Source organism: Natator depressus, chromosome 11 (genome assembly GCF_965152275.1).
Source record: "Natator depressus isolate rNatDep1 chromosome 11, rNatDep2.hap1, whole genome shotgun sequence".
In the NCBI taxonomy this organism is placed as follows: Eukaryota; Metazoa; Chordata; order Testudines; family Cheloniidae; genus Natator; species Natator depressus.
In genome coordinates, this window is record NC_134244.1 from 37,472,286 (window position 1) to 37,489,429 (window position 17,144).

Here is a 17,144-nt window from a genome sequence, read left to right on the forward strand (position 1 = left end):
AAACTTCTTAAAAGAGAATGTAACAGATGTAGATAAAGAAATGTTTAGTGTTACCCATTCCAATTATCATCTACGTATTACTCAGTTAGCTCTTTTCGACATAGTAGACTTCTCAGCAAGAAATTTTTGATACTATTGAACAAAAAGTTGTTGCTCTGGTGACTAAGTGATGTTGCTTGGTTCGGATTATAATATCTGGAAAATAGGAGTCAAAGCAGTGGTAGTGAACAAGTGCATCAAAATATCTGATATGTATCAGACTCTATCCCATCCTCTATGTTGTTCAAAATCTATATGGAGGTCTCTTGGCAATCGTTTCTGAACACAAAAGAATCATGTCATTAACACACTGATGCACAATTGTATACCTCATCACCAAGCCCTTGGCGGAAAGGAACACGTTAATAACTATAAGAGTATCTTGACTTCGTGGGATTTAATTGAACCTAGTCTTTAGCACATAAAGTAGTACATCTTTGAGCTGTTGCAGAAATATATACTTCCATTGGCTTCATATAAGACAAAACATTCCCTTTAAAAAAAAAAAGAATGTGTAGGATATGCAAAGCTTGGAATTTACTATCTTTTTAACCACAATAATAGATGGAGGGGACTATAGATTGACAAACTGTGCCAAACATATTTCTGAACTGAGTTGCTATTTTGTAGCTAAACTGCCACAAAGCTTACTCGTTTGACCTGCTTGACCATTGTCAAGCCAATAGCTTAAAAGTTTAGTTCGGCTAAATAGATCCAAGTAGCAAGATTGCTTGGTGTCCAAGCTAAATCAGTTGAATGGCATATGGCAAGCTTTAATCACTTAAGGCTCTTCTACACAACCATTTAGTTTGCGGCAAGCTGGGGTGTGAATCTACCCCACACTAACCTGCTGCAGACTGAGTGAATCCTGCTGGCATGCATTAACAGTTTGTTAGTGAGCTTTGATCTAGTCCTTTTTGAAAGTCTCTATTGTACAGAATCGGTAACATACCACTGTTCTCTACCTTGGCCCTACATCTTGCTCCTAACTCTGATTTCTGAGTTGGGTGAGTAAACACATAACCCGGTCTACTAGAGGGAAGAATGCACTGATTACTGCAAGATAGACCAGCAATGAGCTAATGAAAAGACCCGAGTTCTTCAATGACAGGACATAATCTAAATTGACTGGGATATTTTCACTCTGAAGAAGACTGATTGCACTGTGCCCAGGTAGAAAAATGTTTCCATTTAGTTAGGTAGCAGTTCCTAATTGAATCTTTCTTACGTTGAGTAAGAATGGCTTGAATGGCCTCTGAACATGAGCATTCTAGATCTGATGCCCATCCAAATGCCAGGCCATCAGGTGAAGTGAATCTGAACTGGAGTGTCTCATTTTGCAGTCTTCCTGAGTTAGGTGATCTAAGAAGGGACGGACCCTGAGAGGAGGATGGGCTGACATTCTCAAACGTTTTGGGAACCAAAATTGTCTGGGCCCGCTGGGTGCTATGAGAATGACTCTGGCCCAGTCACGACAAATCTTTCTCAAGACCTGTGGTAGCAGGAGAATGGGTGGAAAGACATATTGCAGTTGGTCTGTCCATGTCAACAGGAAAGTGTCACCCTGGGAGTCGTGGCGCATAGCTGCTCTGGAGAGGTACAGGGAAAACTTCCTATTTGTTTGGGATGCAAAGAGATCCCATTGAGGTGTTCCGCATAGAGTGAACATCTTGCTCAGGACAGAACTGTGTATTTCCCACTTGTGATCTGCACAGAAGTGCCTAACTAGGTTGCCTGCTAAAGAATACTGAATACTTGGTAGGCATGTGGCTACGACAGTGATGTGGTTTCTGATGCACTAATTCTGAAGCCTGACTGCTTCCAGGCAAAGGGGAAAGGATCTTGCTCCACCCTGCTTGTTTATATAAAGAATACAGTGATGTTGTCCAATATTACTTGGATATAGAATGACTATAAGGAGGAGAAAGACCCTGCTGGCCAGGTGGACCACACTCAGTTCTAGCAGGTTCACGTGCAGTTTGGCATCCCATGGAGTCCAAGTGCCCTGTACAGTGTGATCATTCAGGTGAGTGCCCCAACCCAGAAGGGATGCATCTTTTGTGGTGGTGGAACTGGGGGTGGGAGTGCTGAAGGTGACTCCTACTCGCACTTGTTTTGGGTTCAACCACCAGGTAAGATAAGTAATGACATATGGTCTTTGCCTGGACCAGAGAAAGGCCTGCAGGCAGTACAGATGAAGTCTGGTGAATGGTGTCACATAAGTACATGAAGACATATGGCCTAGTAGAGAAAGGCATATTTTGACTATAGTCTTTGGTCTGCAAGTAGCCTGTGTTATCAGGCTTCCCACTGAAATCTTTCTGTGGGGAGAAAAAAGTTCTTGCTGAAACTAAGTCCAGCATTGCTCCAGTAAAGTTTGTCTGTGTGGGGCGTCAAAATGGACTTTTATTTATTAACACAGACACACAGTGCTGCTAGAAGATAGAGCAGGAACAAAGTCACTGATCTAACCTTGTGGCTGGAGACCTACTAGGAACCAATTGTCCAAATATGGCAAAATTCTGCAGTCAGGACATCTCATTTGGTTTGCCACCACAGAGAAAACCCTTATGAATATCCTGCGTGCTGTGGCGAGTCCAAAGGGAAGGGCTTTGAACTGATAGTGTTCCTGACCTTCCAGGAACCAGAGAAACTTTTAATGGGATAGATGAATGTCTACACAAAAAGACAGGTTTCAGAGTAGCAGCCATGTTAGTCTGTATTTGCAAAAAGGAAAGTAGTACTTGTGGCACCTTAGAGACTAACAAATGTATTTGAGCATAAGCTTTCGTGAGCTACAGCTCACTGCTTATACTCAAATAAATTTGTGAGTCTCTAAGGTGCCACAAGTACTCCTTTTCTTTTTTACACAAAAAGAGGCATCCATGTTGAGAGGCGTGAACTATATTCCCTCCTTTAGGGATGGAATTATTGATGCTAGTATATTTTGACTTTCTGAATTTTGACTTTCAAATAAAGATGTTCAACTGATGAAGGTCTAGAATGGGTCTCCATTCTCCATTTTGGGGGATGATTAAGAAGTATGGGGAATAGAACCCTTTCCCTTGAAACTGAGGTGGCCCTTGTTCTATTGGTCCCTGAAGAGAGAATCTACCTCCTGACAAAGAATCTCCTTGTGAGTCGTCCCTGAAGACGAAGAGGGAAGGAGGTTTGTGGGGAGGAAGGGAGAGAAATTCAATGGAGTAATCACGGTTGATAATTTCTAAAACCCAACTGTCTGTCATGACAGAGTCCCACTAGTAGGCAAAAAGTGAGAGATTCCCCCAAAGATTGGGGAGAGACAGAAGTGGTTCGCATCAGTAACAGTGGGTGGTTCTTGACTAGGAACAGGTAGAGGTCACAGTAGTAGCGAGGGCTGAAAATTGAGACCTGTTAACCCTCTGCTGCTTGAGCAGAGGCTGATGGTGCAATGTTTCTCAAGCGGATGGTCTTAGCCTACAATCTCTGGACTCAGGTGCATGGCACATATACGTGCCCATGTGTGGAATACACATGGGCACGTATATGTGCCCATGTGTGGAATACACATGGGAGCATCACTCAAAGAACAAGTGTATATATTCTTTATGTATAATACAACACCTCCTTTTTTGCTACTTTTCCTTCCTCAAACTATGCCAATATTCCAGTCATTTTACTAAGTCTCTCTGATGCCAAGTCATAATTTAGCTTATGTACTAATACTTCTAGTTCTTCCTGTTTATCCCCCATACTCCTTGCTTTTGTGTATAGACATTTAATATGTTGTGCACATTCCCCCACTGTCTTCTCTCTTGATGCTCCTATGACCCTACTGTAATTTTCCATTCCTCTCCTCCCCCGCCCATCCCAACATCTAGCCCTCTAAGGTCACCTTTTTCATACTTACCCATAGGCTTTTGTCAGCTGCCCCCTTTGAACTAATTTAAATCCCTCCTCATTAGGTTGGTGAGCCAGTGTCTGACAGTGCTCTTTCCCTTCCTGGTCAGGTGGGCCTCATCTCTTCCCAGTAATCTTCTTTCCTGGAACAGCAGCCCATAGTCTAGGAAGCCAAAGCCTTCTGTCAATATCCACTGCACAGCCATGCATTCATCTCTAGGATGCATGTTCTTGCCTGGGCCCTTAATCTCATCCTACTCCTCTGCTTTGGGTCATACCAGGCAGTATCCTTAGTGCCCATGTGGTTGAACATCATGGGGTAGTGGTCAGAGGTCCAGTGAGCCTCAGCAACCACTCTGTGATGTCTTGGATGAGGGCTCCGAGCAGGCAGCACACTTCCCAAGATGTCAGGTCAGCAGATGGGTGCCTCCGTGCTACTCTCCACCACCTTACATCTCCTTCTCTTAGGTGTGGTATTGTGAGCCTCCAAGCCTTGGGGGCAGGTGGCTCCTCTTTCTCAGCCACTGGGGTCTGCTCTTCTCCTCCTATTGCCAGTACAGCATATTTTATCCTTGACACTCTTATCTCAGTTCAAATCTTCTTCTGAAGCCCATGTTAACTGAAGCAAATCCAGTAGCATTCAGGAGGTGAAACATGTTGAGAGTTAACAGCAAATGTTGTGAAAGGTTACATGCCAAATGAACCCCAGTAACAGCTTTTACTCACGTGCAGTTGCCACGCTTTCTGCGACAATCTTTGATGAGCACAGTTCCAACAATCCTTCAGGAACAGGTTATGCCAAGAAACTGTCTATCCTGACACTAATCACAGGTGTCCCTGACTTTCCATCTCTACAGCTCCTCAGATTTATAAAAAGGAGCTATGAAAAAATCAAGTTTCACAAGGCTTTCACAGAACTTGAATTTGTGCATGCTTCAGCTAAAAAGTGAAATGCAATTTATCACCCGCATTCAATCTGGAAGCTAATGGAATCAGGTCCTCTGCTGAAGCAAGGTTAACTGAACTAATATCCCTGCCATAGCCCTCCACACACACACACACACACACACACACACACACACACACACACCCCACCCCCCCGAGGAAGATTTTAAACTTTTTATTTTTAAGTAATCAAGGCAATATCAAGACATGCACAACAAATGAGCTTCCTAAGCAGATTTACACATTGAGGGCCATCTTCTCCTCAGTATTTTAGCTTCTGTTTTTAAAACCCAAATGGGTTAAATTAATTCCTCAAGTAACTGTATTCAAGTTAGTGGAACAAGTTTTGCTTAATTTCTTTTAACCTACTGTGGGAAATCAATTTTTCAATCTCCTGTTCAAATGATTTAACACTTTTATTTTCTTACAGAAGGTATGACATTTAAAAGATCCGTGGTAAATCTATTATTCAGGTGTACAAGCACAACACTCAGTTTGTGCTCCTGTCTATATTTTTTGGACAAGACTGGACAATCCCTTTAAAGCATGGCTATAGTATGGATTGAAATATACATAAGATCTGGGCATGAAACCCGAAGTCCAAGTTTCTCTGGATCCCGTATTATGTTCTCTACTGCTTCTAGTAATGGGCATAACATCCACTGTTCTTTTCCATCTACCATCATTATTTACAGGACTTTTCCCCCATGTTATAAAATCTCAGTGACATGAAAATTTGCAGAGCCCTGCAAATCTGTGGATATCCACATCCGGATACCCGAGGACCATGTTTGCAGATTGATGTGGATTCAAAATTTTATATCTAGAGCCCTACAAATCTGCAGATATCTGCTTTATATATGTGCATATCCGCATCCGAGAATGCAGATATTCACAGACCATGTTTGCAGATCGAATGCGATACAAATTTTGTATCCGCACAAGGCTCTAGAAAATCGGATTACCTAATGTCTGCTTGGCACCTAACAGTGTGTTAAAGTTGTCTACAGAAAAAGTGTTCGGTTATTTTTGGAGGAGGTAAATGGACCTTAATCTAACTCAAATTTAATTTTTATATTTTTGTGCAGAATGTTTGCAGGATGTGTGTGCATCAGTGAGATATGAAAATAGTAAGCCACATTCCAGAAGAATATTGTTCTGTCTACAAATTTTTGGAACATTAAAATGCTGCACAAAGGAGGAGACATTATGAAATACTACATGCAAAATAAAAAAAAAATGTAGTGCAAAGATCACCATCTGCAGGATTCAAGGTAAGGACTTGCTTTAGTTTTACCATTCAGACATACTGTTACTTGGAATTATTGGAATGAATGAAATCATACAGGATTTTAGTACAGTCATGAAATGTCCAACAGCTACACAAATGGCTATCCCCTCCAATGTGAGACAGACTATGGTATACCAAGAAACAGTCATATAGATAGGGAGAACAATAAAGATCAAAATCCCCAATGTATTAAAAATACCAAACTCTTTGGTGCAGTCCAAAATAAGGATTAAAACATGATAATCTACTTTTATTACTGACTACCTAGATAATATCTCTATTTATCCAAAATGTAACAAGTTGATTGAATATTTAAAGATGTTAATTTAGTGTTTGTTCAGGGGCACAAGTCCCATCCTAGCAGCCCCTGAGGTACCTCAGGCTCCAGTTTTCAGGGATTTGGAGGCCTAAATTTAGTCTGTGTTGCTGAGATCCAAGAAAAGGAGCACCAGTGAGTGCAGACAGCACACCAGGTAAGAGAAGTCAGCTTCCAGCTTACTCAGGTGCAAGTATGATCTTACTGATAATTCAGACCTCCAAGGGTCCCTCCTTGGAAGCAGATTGAGCAAGAATGGCTTCCTGCAGCTGCTCGATATCGCCATTCCCTCACTACATCTACCAGTCCTGCACCTTCTGGAATTCTGCCATAGCAGAACTGACCTTCCAAACCTAGAAATACCCCCTGCTCCCTATATCCCACCATGCTTTCCCTTCTCTCAGTAACCTGACTCTCCTCACCATCCACCGTGCAATTCACCTCAAGGCTCTTCTTCCTTGCCACTTCCCTGTTTGGGGTTATAGCCTTCTTCCACAACTCGTGATTGTATGCCAGGCAGGGCAGGTGCAAGGATGTTTCGCGCCCTAGGCGAAACTTCCACCTTGCGCCACCCTCCCACCAGCCCTGCAGCAGCTCCCCACCCCCCTCTCCGCCCTGAGGCACGCCCCCCCCCCCAGCAGCTCCCTGCCACCGTCCTCCCCCTCTCAGCCTGGGGAGCCGTGTGGCAACTCCCTGCCGACCCCTCCTTCACTCCCTCCCCTCGGCCCGGGGAGCCGTGCTGCTGCTCGCTCCCTCCCTTCCTCCCCTCGGCCCGGGGAGCTGTGCGGCAGCTCCCTGCCGCCGCCCCCCCTCCCCTCGGCCCAGGGAGCCGTGCGGCAGCTCCCCACCCCAGCTCACCTCTGCTCCGCCTCCTCCCCGAGCACGCCACCACTGCTCCACTTCTCCCACCTCCCAGGCTTGTGGTGCCAATCAGCTGTTTGGCGCCGCAAGCCTGGTAGGGAGAGAAGCAGAGCGGGGCAGCGTGCTCAGGGGAGGAGGCGGAGCAGAGGTGAGCTGGGGCGGGGAGCAGTTCCCCTGCGCAGCGCTGCCCCCCCCCCCCGGTTACTTGCTGCAGGCGGCCCTCCCCGCGACCCCCTGCCCCAGCTCACCTCCGCTCCACCGCCTCCCCGGAGCACGCTTTTGGTCGCCCCCAACCACTTGGCGCCCTAGGCAACCGCCTAGTTGGCCTAGTGGTTGCACCAGCCCTGATGCCAGGCTGTCATGCAGATTGATCTCTGAGATCTGCTAATTATCCAGTCCATATACCAAGTCTTTGGTCTCCCCCTTTGATTGTCTTCTGTCCACCATCATTGCAAAAGTCATTCTACTAATACAGCTCTCTGGTCTCCACTGAATATGCTTACACCAATGTAGCCTAGCCTCCCTCAACTTTTCTTTAATTGGAGCAACCCACTTTAGGCCCCTTACAACCTCATTTTGTTTCCTATCACAGGGTGAACAACCATTTGACTACCTCAACATCTTCATTTCTGTGGTGGAGAGCATACCTCCTTTCTTGTGGCTGGCCAAGTCTTTGTTCCTTATATTATATGGGTCAAATTGCAGTTTTATAGACTCCATCTTTGAACTTCACTGGTATCTTTTTGTCATAGAGAAGTGGGGTCAGCTCCTGCCATTTGCACCAAGCAGCTTTAGTATGATGCCAGGCATCTCTCAGGAGGGAAACACAGTCAGCAACCACTGGTTGCCTAGGTATTTAAATTCTTTCATTCTTCTCGGCTCTCTGCCTGTGATATGGCGAGTGATCACAGGCTTGGCGATCTAAGACCAGCCTGCTCAAAACTATGTTACCATTGTTCAAAGTTGGCTTGCAGGGTCTCACAATCTTCCGCATATGTCACTAACTCATCAGCGAACAGCATGTTACAAGAAGGTTCCCTTCATATAGTCTCACTTATCACATCCATGACAACGGAAAAAAGGGGCTCAAATGCTGCCCCGATGCAGGCCAACATTTACAGGAAGTTCTTTATTGTACCCCCATTTAGTTGTGATTACAACGGTCATTCCATTATGCATATAGTGGATAAGATGGACATGGCCAATAAGAGATGTGTCAGAATGCTAACTTCACCAAACTACTTCTCTTGGTACATGATAGTACACCTTCTCCAGGTCCACAAACATCATACCCAGTTGCCAACTCTTTTCTCTAAATGTCTCCATCAGGATTCATAGCACAAATATGTTATCAGTTGTGCTCCTTCCCACCATGAATCAATATTGACCCTTCTAAATTCCAACCACTCCATGCAGATGCTTGTCAATCTTCTCCCATACTTTCATGACTTGTGATGTCAGATTAATTGGGTGACAGAAGAGATATTACACTGTGCACTATGTTTAAAAGTAAGTCCCACAAACCTTTTACACCATTCATCTGATGTTTTCTTTTTCTCAAGAGTATAATTGAACAAACTTGTAAGATACTTGAAGCCTTCCCTTCCCAATGACTTCACTGCATCCAGTTACTTCATCTGTCCCAGGTACTTTCTCCTTTTTCCATTTTCCACAGTGCCTCTGCAGCCTTTTCCTCCTGTATACAATCTAGCACGCCCCAGTTCAGCTTACATATTCTGAATTCACTGGGTTCTCCTCATTCATCACTCTTTCAAAATAATCATTCTAAACTTTGGTTGATTGACTCACCTTTTTTTTTTGTGTGCGCAATATACCATACTCATGTCTAATGTAAGCAAATTCATTCACATCCCTCATCATTCTCTCTTGCCTTGGGGAGTTTATAGATGATCTTCTCTCCCTCATGTCTTCCTAGTCTGTTATATAGCTTGTCACAGGCCATACTTTTAGAGGTCAAAACACTTCTTTAGGATTCCTTTTTTGCCTCCATGTATTCCATCTTATCACTGCTTTTTGAAGGTTACCGCCCCTCTCGCCCAATGGATTCTTTCACTTGAGGATTCCATCTCAGGACTGAATTTCAAATACTCCTTCCTGTCCCCCCAAGATCTGTACAGTTTTCTCCATCCCATGCATATGCCATCTCTAAAGCAAAGGGGAGGGCTAGAAGGTGAGGGATTCTTTTTCATGGGAGCAAGCTGAAATATTAAGCTTGAGACTTTGTATGCAGAGAGGAATGGCTGCAATTCTGGCAACCTCCCACTTCTGCTGTGAGAAAAATTGGGAAAAGAGCTGGGTGACTCTGCCTGTGAGAGAAGGAACAGGGAGTGGCAGCTGCATTTGGGGACTGAGTCAGACAGGAATCATACTCCTGGTTGACAGCTGTGGAGACTGAAATTGTCTGTTTATATGTAAAGCGGGTATGGCTTCTTTTTTAGCTTCCCAGTCCCGGCAAAACAAACATGGACTTTGTTTATACAATAGCATTGGAAATCAGTTTCCTTCCTAAAATACTTTAGCGAGTTAGATTTTGATAAAGTATCTGAGTAACCTCTTTTAGGTATGTGATGAGGCAAAAAACCCTCAAGCAGAACTTTTTCATACTTAGATGTAGGAAACTGGATCATTGAGGGTACAGGGATCCAACTAAGTGGACCAAAGTGGTGAGGAAGGACAGCAATGCAAGGATCAGGAGTTGAACCCATTAGGTAAACTGGACAAGCTACTCATCTGAACCAATATGTGATGGGTGTGGATGTTCGTTGACTGCTTTGATTCTTACACTGGTGCAGTAATTCAATTCTACATAGTGTTAGTGTTACCAGTACCAAATATAGATCACGTGAGAGGTAAGCCACTAATATTTGTTAATGATGTTCCAGTCACAAGTGTCCTTTGTTGTGCTCTTCAACAATTCCTTTATTCTGGTAAAAAGAGGAAGCTACTGGACTCTTGCACCCAATTTTTGAGGAGCCAAGTTGCAGAGAAAAAAAAAGACTTTCCTAGCCAATCATGTTTTTCTTTGCCAAGTATTTTAGAAGCAATCACTAAAGACCTTAGGGCAATTAACCACTTTGAGATTCTCCCTGTTCACTAGAAATTGCTTGAAGACATCAGGTGGGATTTTCAAAAGCTTTCAGGACCGCTCTAATTCCCCCCCCCCGCCCCCCAGCTCTCTCTCTCCATGAATTCAATGGGAGATTTACTATGGACTTCTATGGAAGCAGAATTAGGCAAAGGCTGAGCCCTTTTGAAAAATCTCATCCATAAATCCTAACTAGCTAATTCAAAAGTCAATTTTCTGTTGAACAAAAATTGGAATTAGCCCCCTTACTGCTTGGAAAACAGCAGGAGAGACAGCCTGGTGAAATCAAAACCTATGTTAAAATTAGTAGGAGTTCTGACTTCCAGAGAGAATGGAAGGATTTATATCAAAGTGGACTGCTGGCTCTCTTGTGCATATATGAAAAGGAAAGCAAAGTAGAGAATGCATTTTATATAAAAAGATGCAGAAGCACATCCATTTAGCACAAGTTGTAGCAAGAGCATAATTGCAAACTAAGTGTAATTTACCTATAACAACATCGTGACCATCAACCAGGCCTGCAGAGAACAGCTCTTGAGAAACGCCATCTGCCGTGTCTGTCCAAAAGGTGACATGAATACGTATTAGTGGCCATAAAATAAAAATCAATAATCCAATGCAATTTAAGAAAATATATTTCAGCTTCAAACACCCAGCTAAGTGTGCCTGAATTCAAAACTGTCTTTATTAGAAAAAGATAAAAAAAGGTACCACAATTTCCCATTCATTATTAGCCCATCATATTCCGCACAGCAAGAAACAAGATAACATTTTGAATCTTCATGAAGCCCTTAAAGATCATTGCCTGGTTTTGGCAATTACTTAACTAGATATTTTATACTGCACTCACTGTAATAGCAGAGCACCTTACAAGAAAATAAGATAGGGATTTGTTGCTGTGTGATTCTCACTCTCTTCCTCCCAAGGCAGAAAAGGTAATTGTGCTAAGTTCTCTTGTTTAGCTTGCTTTATTATTGTTATGAAGGAAGAGCTACATTGAAGAGATGGGCCCTTTCATTTGGATTTTAAGGTTGCAATTTTCAAGGTAATTCTGATCAGGGAGTTCCATAGCTGTGGAGTAGACGCTAAGAGCACAGTCTTCAACTCTCATGTCTTATTCTGTGTATAGCTCCTTCATTCATGAAGGACGCAATTGTTGTAGAAAGCCAGGGCTAAGGAAGGAGAGAGACCGTGCCTAAAATAGCTCAATCCCCAATCCTGCAGAGCATTGAAGATTAGACCTACTACCTTGTTCTCAATGTTGTCCGTAAATGGGAGGTCAGATCACTGACCAGAACCCTGGGGTGATGGGATCCAGCCTAATGGTGTTTTTAAGTAAGCAGGCTACTATATTTGTGATCGTTTGGACATTTTCCATGGTTTGTGTACTCATTCCCAGGCTTAGAGAGAGTTGCAGTAATACAGCCTGGAGGTCACAAAAGCATGTATCATGGTGTTTACCTGTCTGTCAGAACAGCGCACTGTCTCCTGGTCAGCCCTTGTTCTCTCTCTTTTTATCCCCACAATCAGTAAGAAATCCAGATAGATGAAGATCTGTTTGGAGGATCATCTAGAGGCTGATCTCCTTAATGATTGCCAGTATAGGGGCAATTTGTGTACTTATATTAAAAACAAGTGATTGCAAAAATCCCACTGTATAAATAAATTACATTAATACGAGAGGAGAGCATATAGCTCTATATACCCCAACAACACTATGGGTATATTTTACCCAAAAGAAAATACACACCCCTTCCTATCTCCAAGAAAGATACATCTTTTTTAAATAATCAAATTTCCCTTCCAATTTAGATTACTTTCTAGGCAGCAGCACTCTTAGTATTTATTCAATGTAGAACACTCTGTTGCAGTGAAATTTGAAGTACAGTTATAGCCCAAATGCTGGCTAAGTGAACAGTATCTTCTTACTCAACCTATCAGCTATGTGTTTTAACCAATAATATCTGCAAAAATACAGTTTTATGGCTTCTTACAGCTATTAGCAATAGAAAGCAAATACAGCTGGAAAAGTGAGCTGGATTCTAAAGTTCCAGTTACAATGACTTAATTATTAGTGATGATACACAAACCAGAAATACAGCTAACTTTCAGATAAAGATGGAGTTTGCAGAATTGGCAAATACTTCTCACTTGTAAAACTGAGCAAGTTTTATATGGAAGCAAAAAGAGACTCATATGTGGAGCCCCACAATGCCATTTTCAGAGTAGTATTTCAGACTATAACCACATGTGCTTTCAAGGATACCTTACTCTATTTTCCATCACGCATACAATGATCAGCTTATTGTTACAACATGTGCATTTTTATGGCGTAACTCTTATGTCACCTTGCAAAGCGTCCTTTCTATATACTGCATATTTCACTAGATTAAAAAGTGAAACAAAAAGTCTATCCTGTATCTATTATACTGTACAAGATATAACCTTGTCACTAGAATTTACATATTCTGCACTATTTTTGTTTGGTTTAAATAGTGTAATATAAAACCTTTGCATAGTAGGAAACACTTCAGAGTGGTAATTTATATTAACCATAATCAGTAATCAATTTTGAAATACCCTTTTGAGCACTAAAATAATTATTTTAATTAAAAGTGGTCTTACCTCTGCCTGGAGTAAACTCAAATCGTATGTCATTAAGTTCCTTTCTAGAATTCCTAAAAAACATTCAGTGCAAACATTAAAATAAGTTTGAATAAGCTGTGCTTCACTACAAGTGCATTTAACTTTATAAATATGTTGCTGTTACATATAACAAGCATTTTACAGTTTTATGGTCTACTGTTACCCAACTGGAGTATAAAATACAAGCAGACATAAATAAGGTGAAAATCCCAGGGAAATTTAACAATACTGGTCTTATAAGAGCAACCAACAGAATTATGTATTTTAAGTATAAAAAAAAGTAGTGGCATCCGATTCAGTAAAACAAACTATTATTATTTTGGGGGGAGAGGGGCAGGGGCAGGAACCCAGCACCAGTCCTCTAGTACAGGAACAGCCCATACTTTAAAAAGTTATTGGGATAATCATTGCTGCAGTATTTCAGTATGGTACTTCATATTTTCAGTACTTGATGTACAAAATCTTAAAACTCTGTACAATGAAACAAGAATATCTTGCTGAGTATGGTGGATTATATTTAGATTTTTTTTTTTTTAAAAACAAACAAACAATCTTGGCCACACCATTTACAGCCAGAAAATTTTAGGGACCCACATGCTAGAATAAACCTAGAAAACTAATACAAAACAAACATCAGACTCTATATATAACCCTAATAATGTTAGTTTTCAAGTGAAATAAAAAACATAATAAAGCAATGTTTTGAAAGACAGAACTCTCCCAGCATCATGTACTATAACATTAGAAGCAAATCATCTCTCTACCACCCACCTACCATTGAGGACAGAAATACAGAGCAAGAAAAATGGTTTCTTTTGTTTTTCCTCTCCTTGCTTGACAGTTAATGAGAAACAGTACAAAACATGGAAGTCTTGGGAATTCAAAACTATCAGCAACCCAATAAGGCGGCTCATTTTTGGTTTAACAATTTATATAGCAATACTTAGTTTTAAAAAAAGCAGTACAGAAACAGTTAACAATAAGCTTTTTAATAAAAAGGCTAGAGCAATGAACATTTAAAAATGATATTAAAACAAACTGTTTCCTATGTATTACTTATGAAATGCAAAATTACCTTTACTAATATATTGGCTAATGCAACAGGCCATTATAACAGGTTAAAGAAGTCTTTGTTTCTATTAACTAAAGAAGAAGCTACAATTGTGTTTTCCCAGTGCCAACTGTTCCAGTCACACCACAATCCCCTATGTCATTTATTTGTCTGTCTACTTTAAAGACAAAGGTATTGTTGTATACATTTTCTGTTGCAAGACACTTTGGCAAATAAAACTGTATATAAGAAAGGAATGTCACAGAAAATCTCTGTGTGAATGAACAGAGTTACTCTATAACAGTGGTGGTCGGCCTGTCAGGGTAATCTGCTGATGGGCCACAAGACAGTTTGTTTACATTGACCGTCCGCAGGCATGGCCACCTGCAGCTCCCAGTGGCCACGGTTTGCTGTTCCCAGCCAATGGGTGCTTCAGGAAGTGGCGCGGGCCGCAGGGACGTGCTGGCCACCGCTTCCTGCAGCACCACTGCGGAACATCCTGATGCTGCATCACTGACCACCAAGTTCAACGAATGAGAACTGCATGGGACAAAAAAAGCTCGAGGGCTTAACTCTCGGATCCGTGTCTGCACTCCTCTGTTCTTTCCTCTCATGTTGGCACCATTATCATAGCCCTGACCTCTCATGTCAGTTATCGCTATTCCTGTATCTTCCAGCTTTTTAAGAAGCACATTTGTCATACCAGCTCCTGCACTACCATCAATGTCAATAAATTCTAGAAAATGCTCTCCGACAGTCACCATTGCAGGGACATTTTCACTAGGTTCTGTTGTTGTTACAAAACGCACCATTAAAGTCATTTGTTTCGTATGGCTGATGTCAGGTGTGCAGTCCAGAATAACAGAGCAATATCTTGCTGACTTCAGATCTGCCACAATCTTCTGTTTGACTTTTGTTGCCAGTAACTGTATGATCTCATTTTGAATGGTTTTTCCAAGGTAGTGGTGCGTGTACATTTCTTGGGTGGTGACTCTTCTTAGATGCTCCTGGAGTACGCATCAAACTCAGCCATCAGCTCCACAGTTTTAAGGAAGCTTCCATTGTTTGGCACATACAGCTGATCTGAAATGCCATGCAGTGCTAGGTTTTGGGTAGCAAGCATTCTTACAGTGGCAATGAGCCTTTTCAGAACATTTTGCCAGTAAAGAGACTCTGATGCAATCTTCTCTTGATGCTGATCCTCTATGGTGGCCTTTAACCTTAGTCTCATCTCAAGCTCTTTCCACCTATGGAATGCTCTCTGGTGATTTGCTGCCTTCTCATGGCATGCCAGATTTCTAGCCAGATTTTTCCAGTCCTTTGTTCCTGCAGAACCCAGTGTGGCTGGAACATTAGACTGGAAGAGTTTGCAACAAAAACAGTATGCAGCATTCTGGGTTTTTGAGTACATAAGCCATGGCCTCTCCACTTTGTCACCATTGGGGATTTCACGCCAGTAATGTATTGGATGGAAACTTCTATTTTCATTGTCTTTGGGGAACATGAAGTCTTTCACTTGCCGTGGCTCATGCGGTACAAGGAAGTCCCTCAGGCTGCTGCTCAAGTGGGTCCACAGTCCTGGATCATCTAGACTTAAGGAACTAAACTCAGCAGCAGCTGTTTCTGGTGCCTCCACCACACGCTGATCTACACTTTTCTTCAGGAATGTGCATGGTTACATCCATTTGAGATGGCAATATGGATGCTGCAGTAGCTGCCAGGTCACCTGCAATCTGACTAACTGGTAGATCAGGCATCTCCTCACCACTCACGTTCTCACCGGGGCTGGAAGGCTCACTGTGAACATTTGTGTCTATGTATCTCAGGAGAGTTCCTTCCCGCTTAGATAGAAAAGCTTCCTTTGCTTTCTTTCTTTTTCTGAATGCTGCCCCAGAGGGGCGTTTTCTTCTTTCACTCATGACTGCTGTTCTGTGCCAGCTATAGTGGCTCTCAACACTCAATTGAAGGGGACAAATAAGCAGGCTGGTTGCAGGGCCTGAGTGAGGGAAGATATCAGCGTCTTAAGGGCCTAACTGGCTCCTACTACTTCAGTTGACTGCCTGTTCTCTGCAAGTGGGTTCAGGGAAGCAGCAGGAAAACAGGAAGCTCCCTGAGAAGCTGGAGTTAATCAGTCCAGTCTCCTGGGAGTGCTAGAGAGATACATAAGAGGCTCCCCCTCCTCCTCTCTCTCCTGCAGCTTCTGCTGCTTTCCGTTATTCCCTCTCACCTTTTCTCCTGCCTGCCTGTTATGTCTCTTGTGCCCTCCTTCCTCCACCACAGAACTCCTCCATCTCTTTGCATATGCAGAGAGAATGCATATGCACCAGCAGCAGACAATTTTCTACACTCTGGGTCCACAGTCTGGCACCTGAAGTGGCTGCCTCAGTTCACCTCATGGTAAGGCCAGCCCTGTGGAAGAGGCCACCAATACAACCCTCAACATGGACCCAAGTAGTTAGGAACCCTGACAAAGGAGGTGTGGTGTGGTTGTGGCTGTTAGTTCTGCACCCTGCCCATAGTGTTGGCCCATTGTCCCCACTTTGGTCTCTGGGCAAAGCTTGTTTTTTGTCAGGGTGAGGTGAATTTCACCCACAATATGATTTAAAAACACATTAAATAACTTATTTCGATATATACTTTCTCTAAATATGTCCAAGCTACTTGTACTTATTGCGGACTAAAACTGGAGGTTAGTTTATAGCTTTAAAATATGCTTGAGTGGTCCAAGTGTAAAATAAACTTCTGAATAATATCTGAAATGAGTAAGACATCATTTACCTGCTGCAATAGCTTAGCAAGAGCCAATCCAATTTTTAACACTTTTTTTTAGGAAAAAGTAAAAAAGAAAATTCCATTTGGGCTCAATGAAGTTTTCATCTGAGAACAAACTATTCAAGAAATGTAAGAATGCGTGGAAACAGGCTTATAATTAAAGTGCTTCATCAACCATAACTACAGCACTGCTTTAATAGAGGAAAGCATAGGGTTTTTTTTCCATTCTAGCTGCAGC

At 42.3% G+C, this 17,144-nt stretch overlaps 1 protein-coding gene across 1 annotated transcript in view; it reads right to left on the reverse strand.

Annotated features, from left to right (window-relative positions):
- STK39 (serine/threonine kinase 39) overlaps positions 1–17,144 on the reverse strand; it is a 205,771-nt gene that overhangs the window by 40,993 nt on the left and 147,634 nt on the right. The window contains exons 15-16 of the mRNA XM_074967495.1: positions 13,063–13,115; positions 10,926–10,994 (exon numbers count right to left, since the gene is read on the reverse strand). Of these exons, the coding sequence (XP_074823596.1) occupies positions 10,926–10,994; positions 13,063–13,115 (122 nt within the window). The remainder of the gene's footprint in view (positions 1–10,925; positions 10,995–13,062; positions 13,116–17,144) is intronic.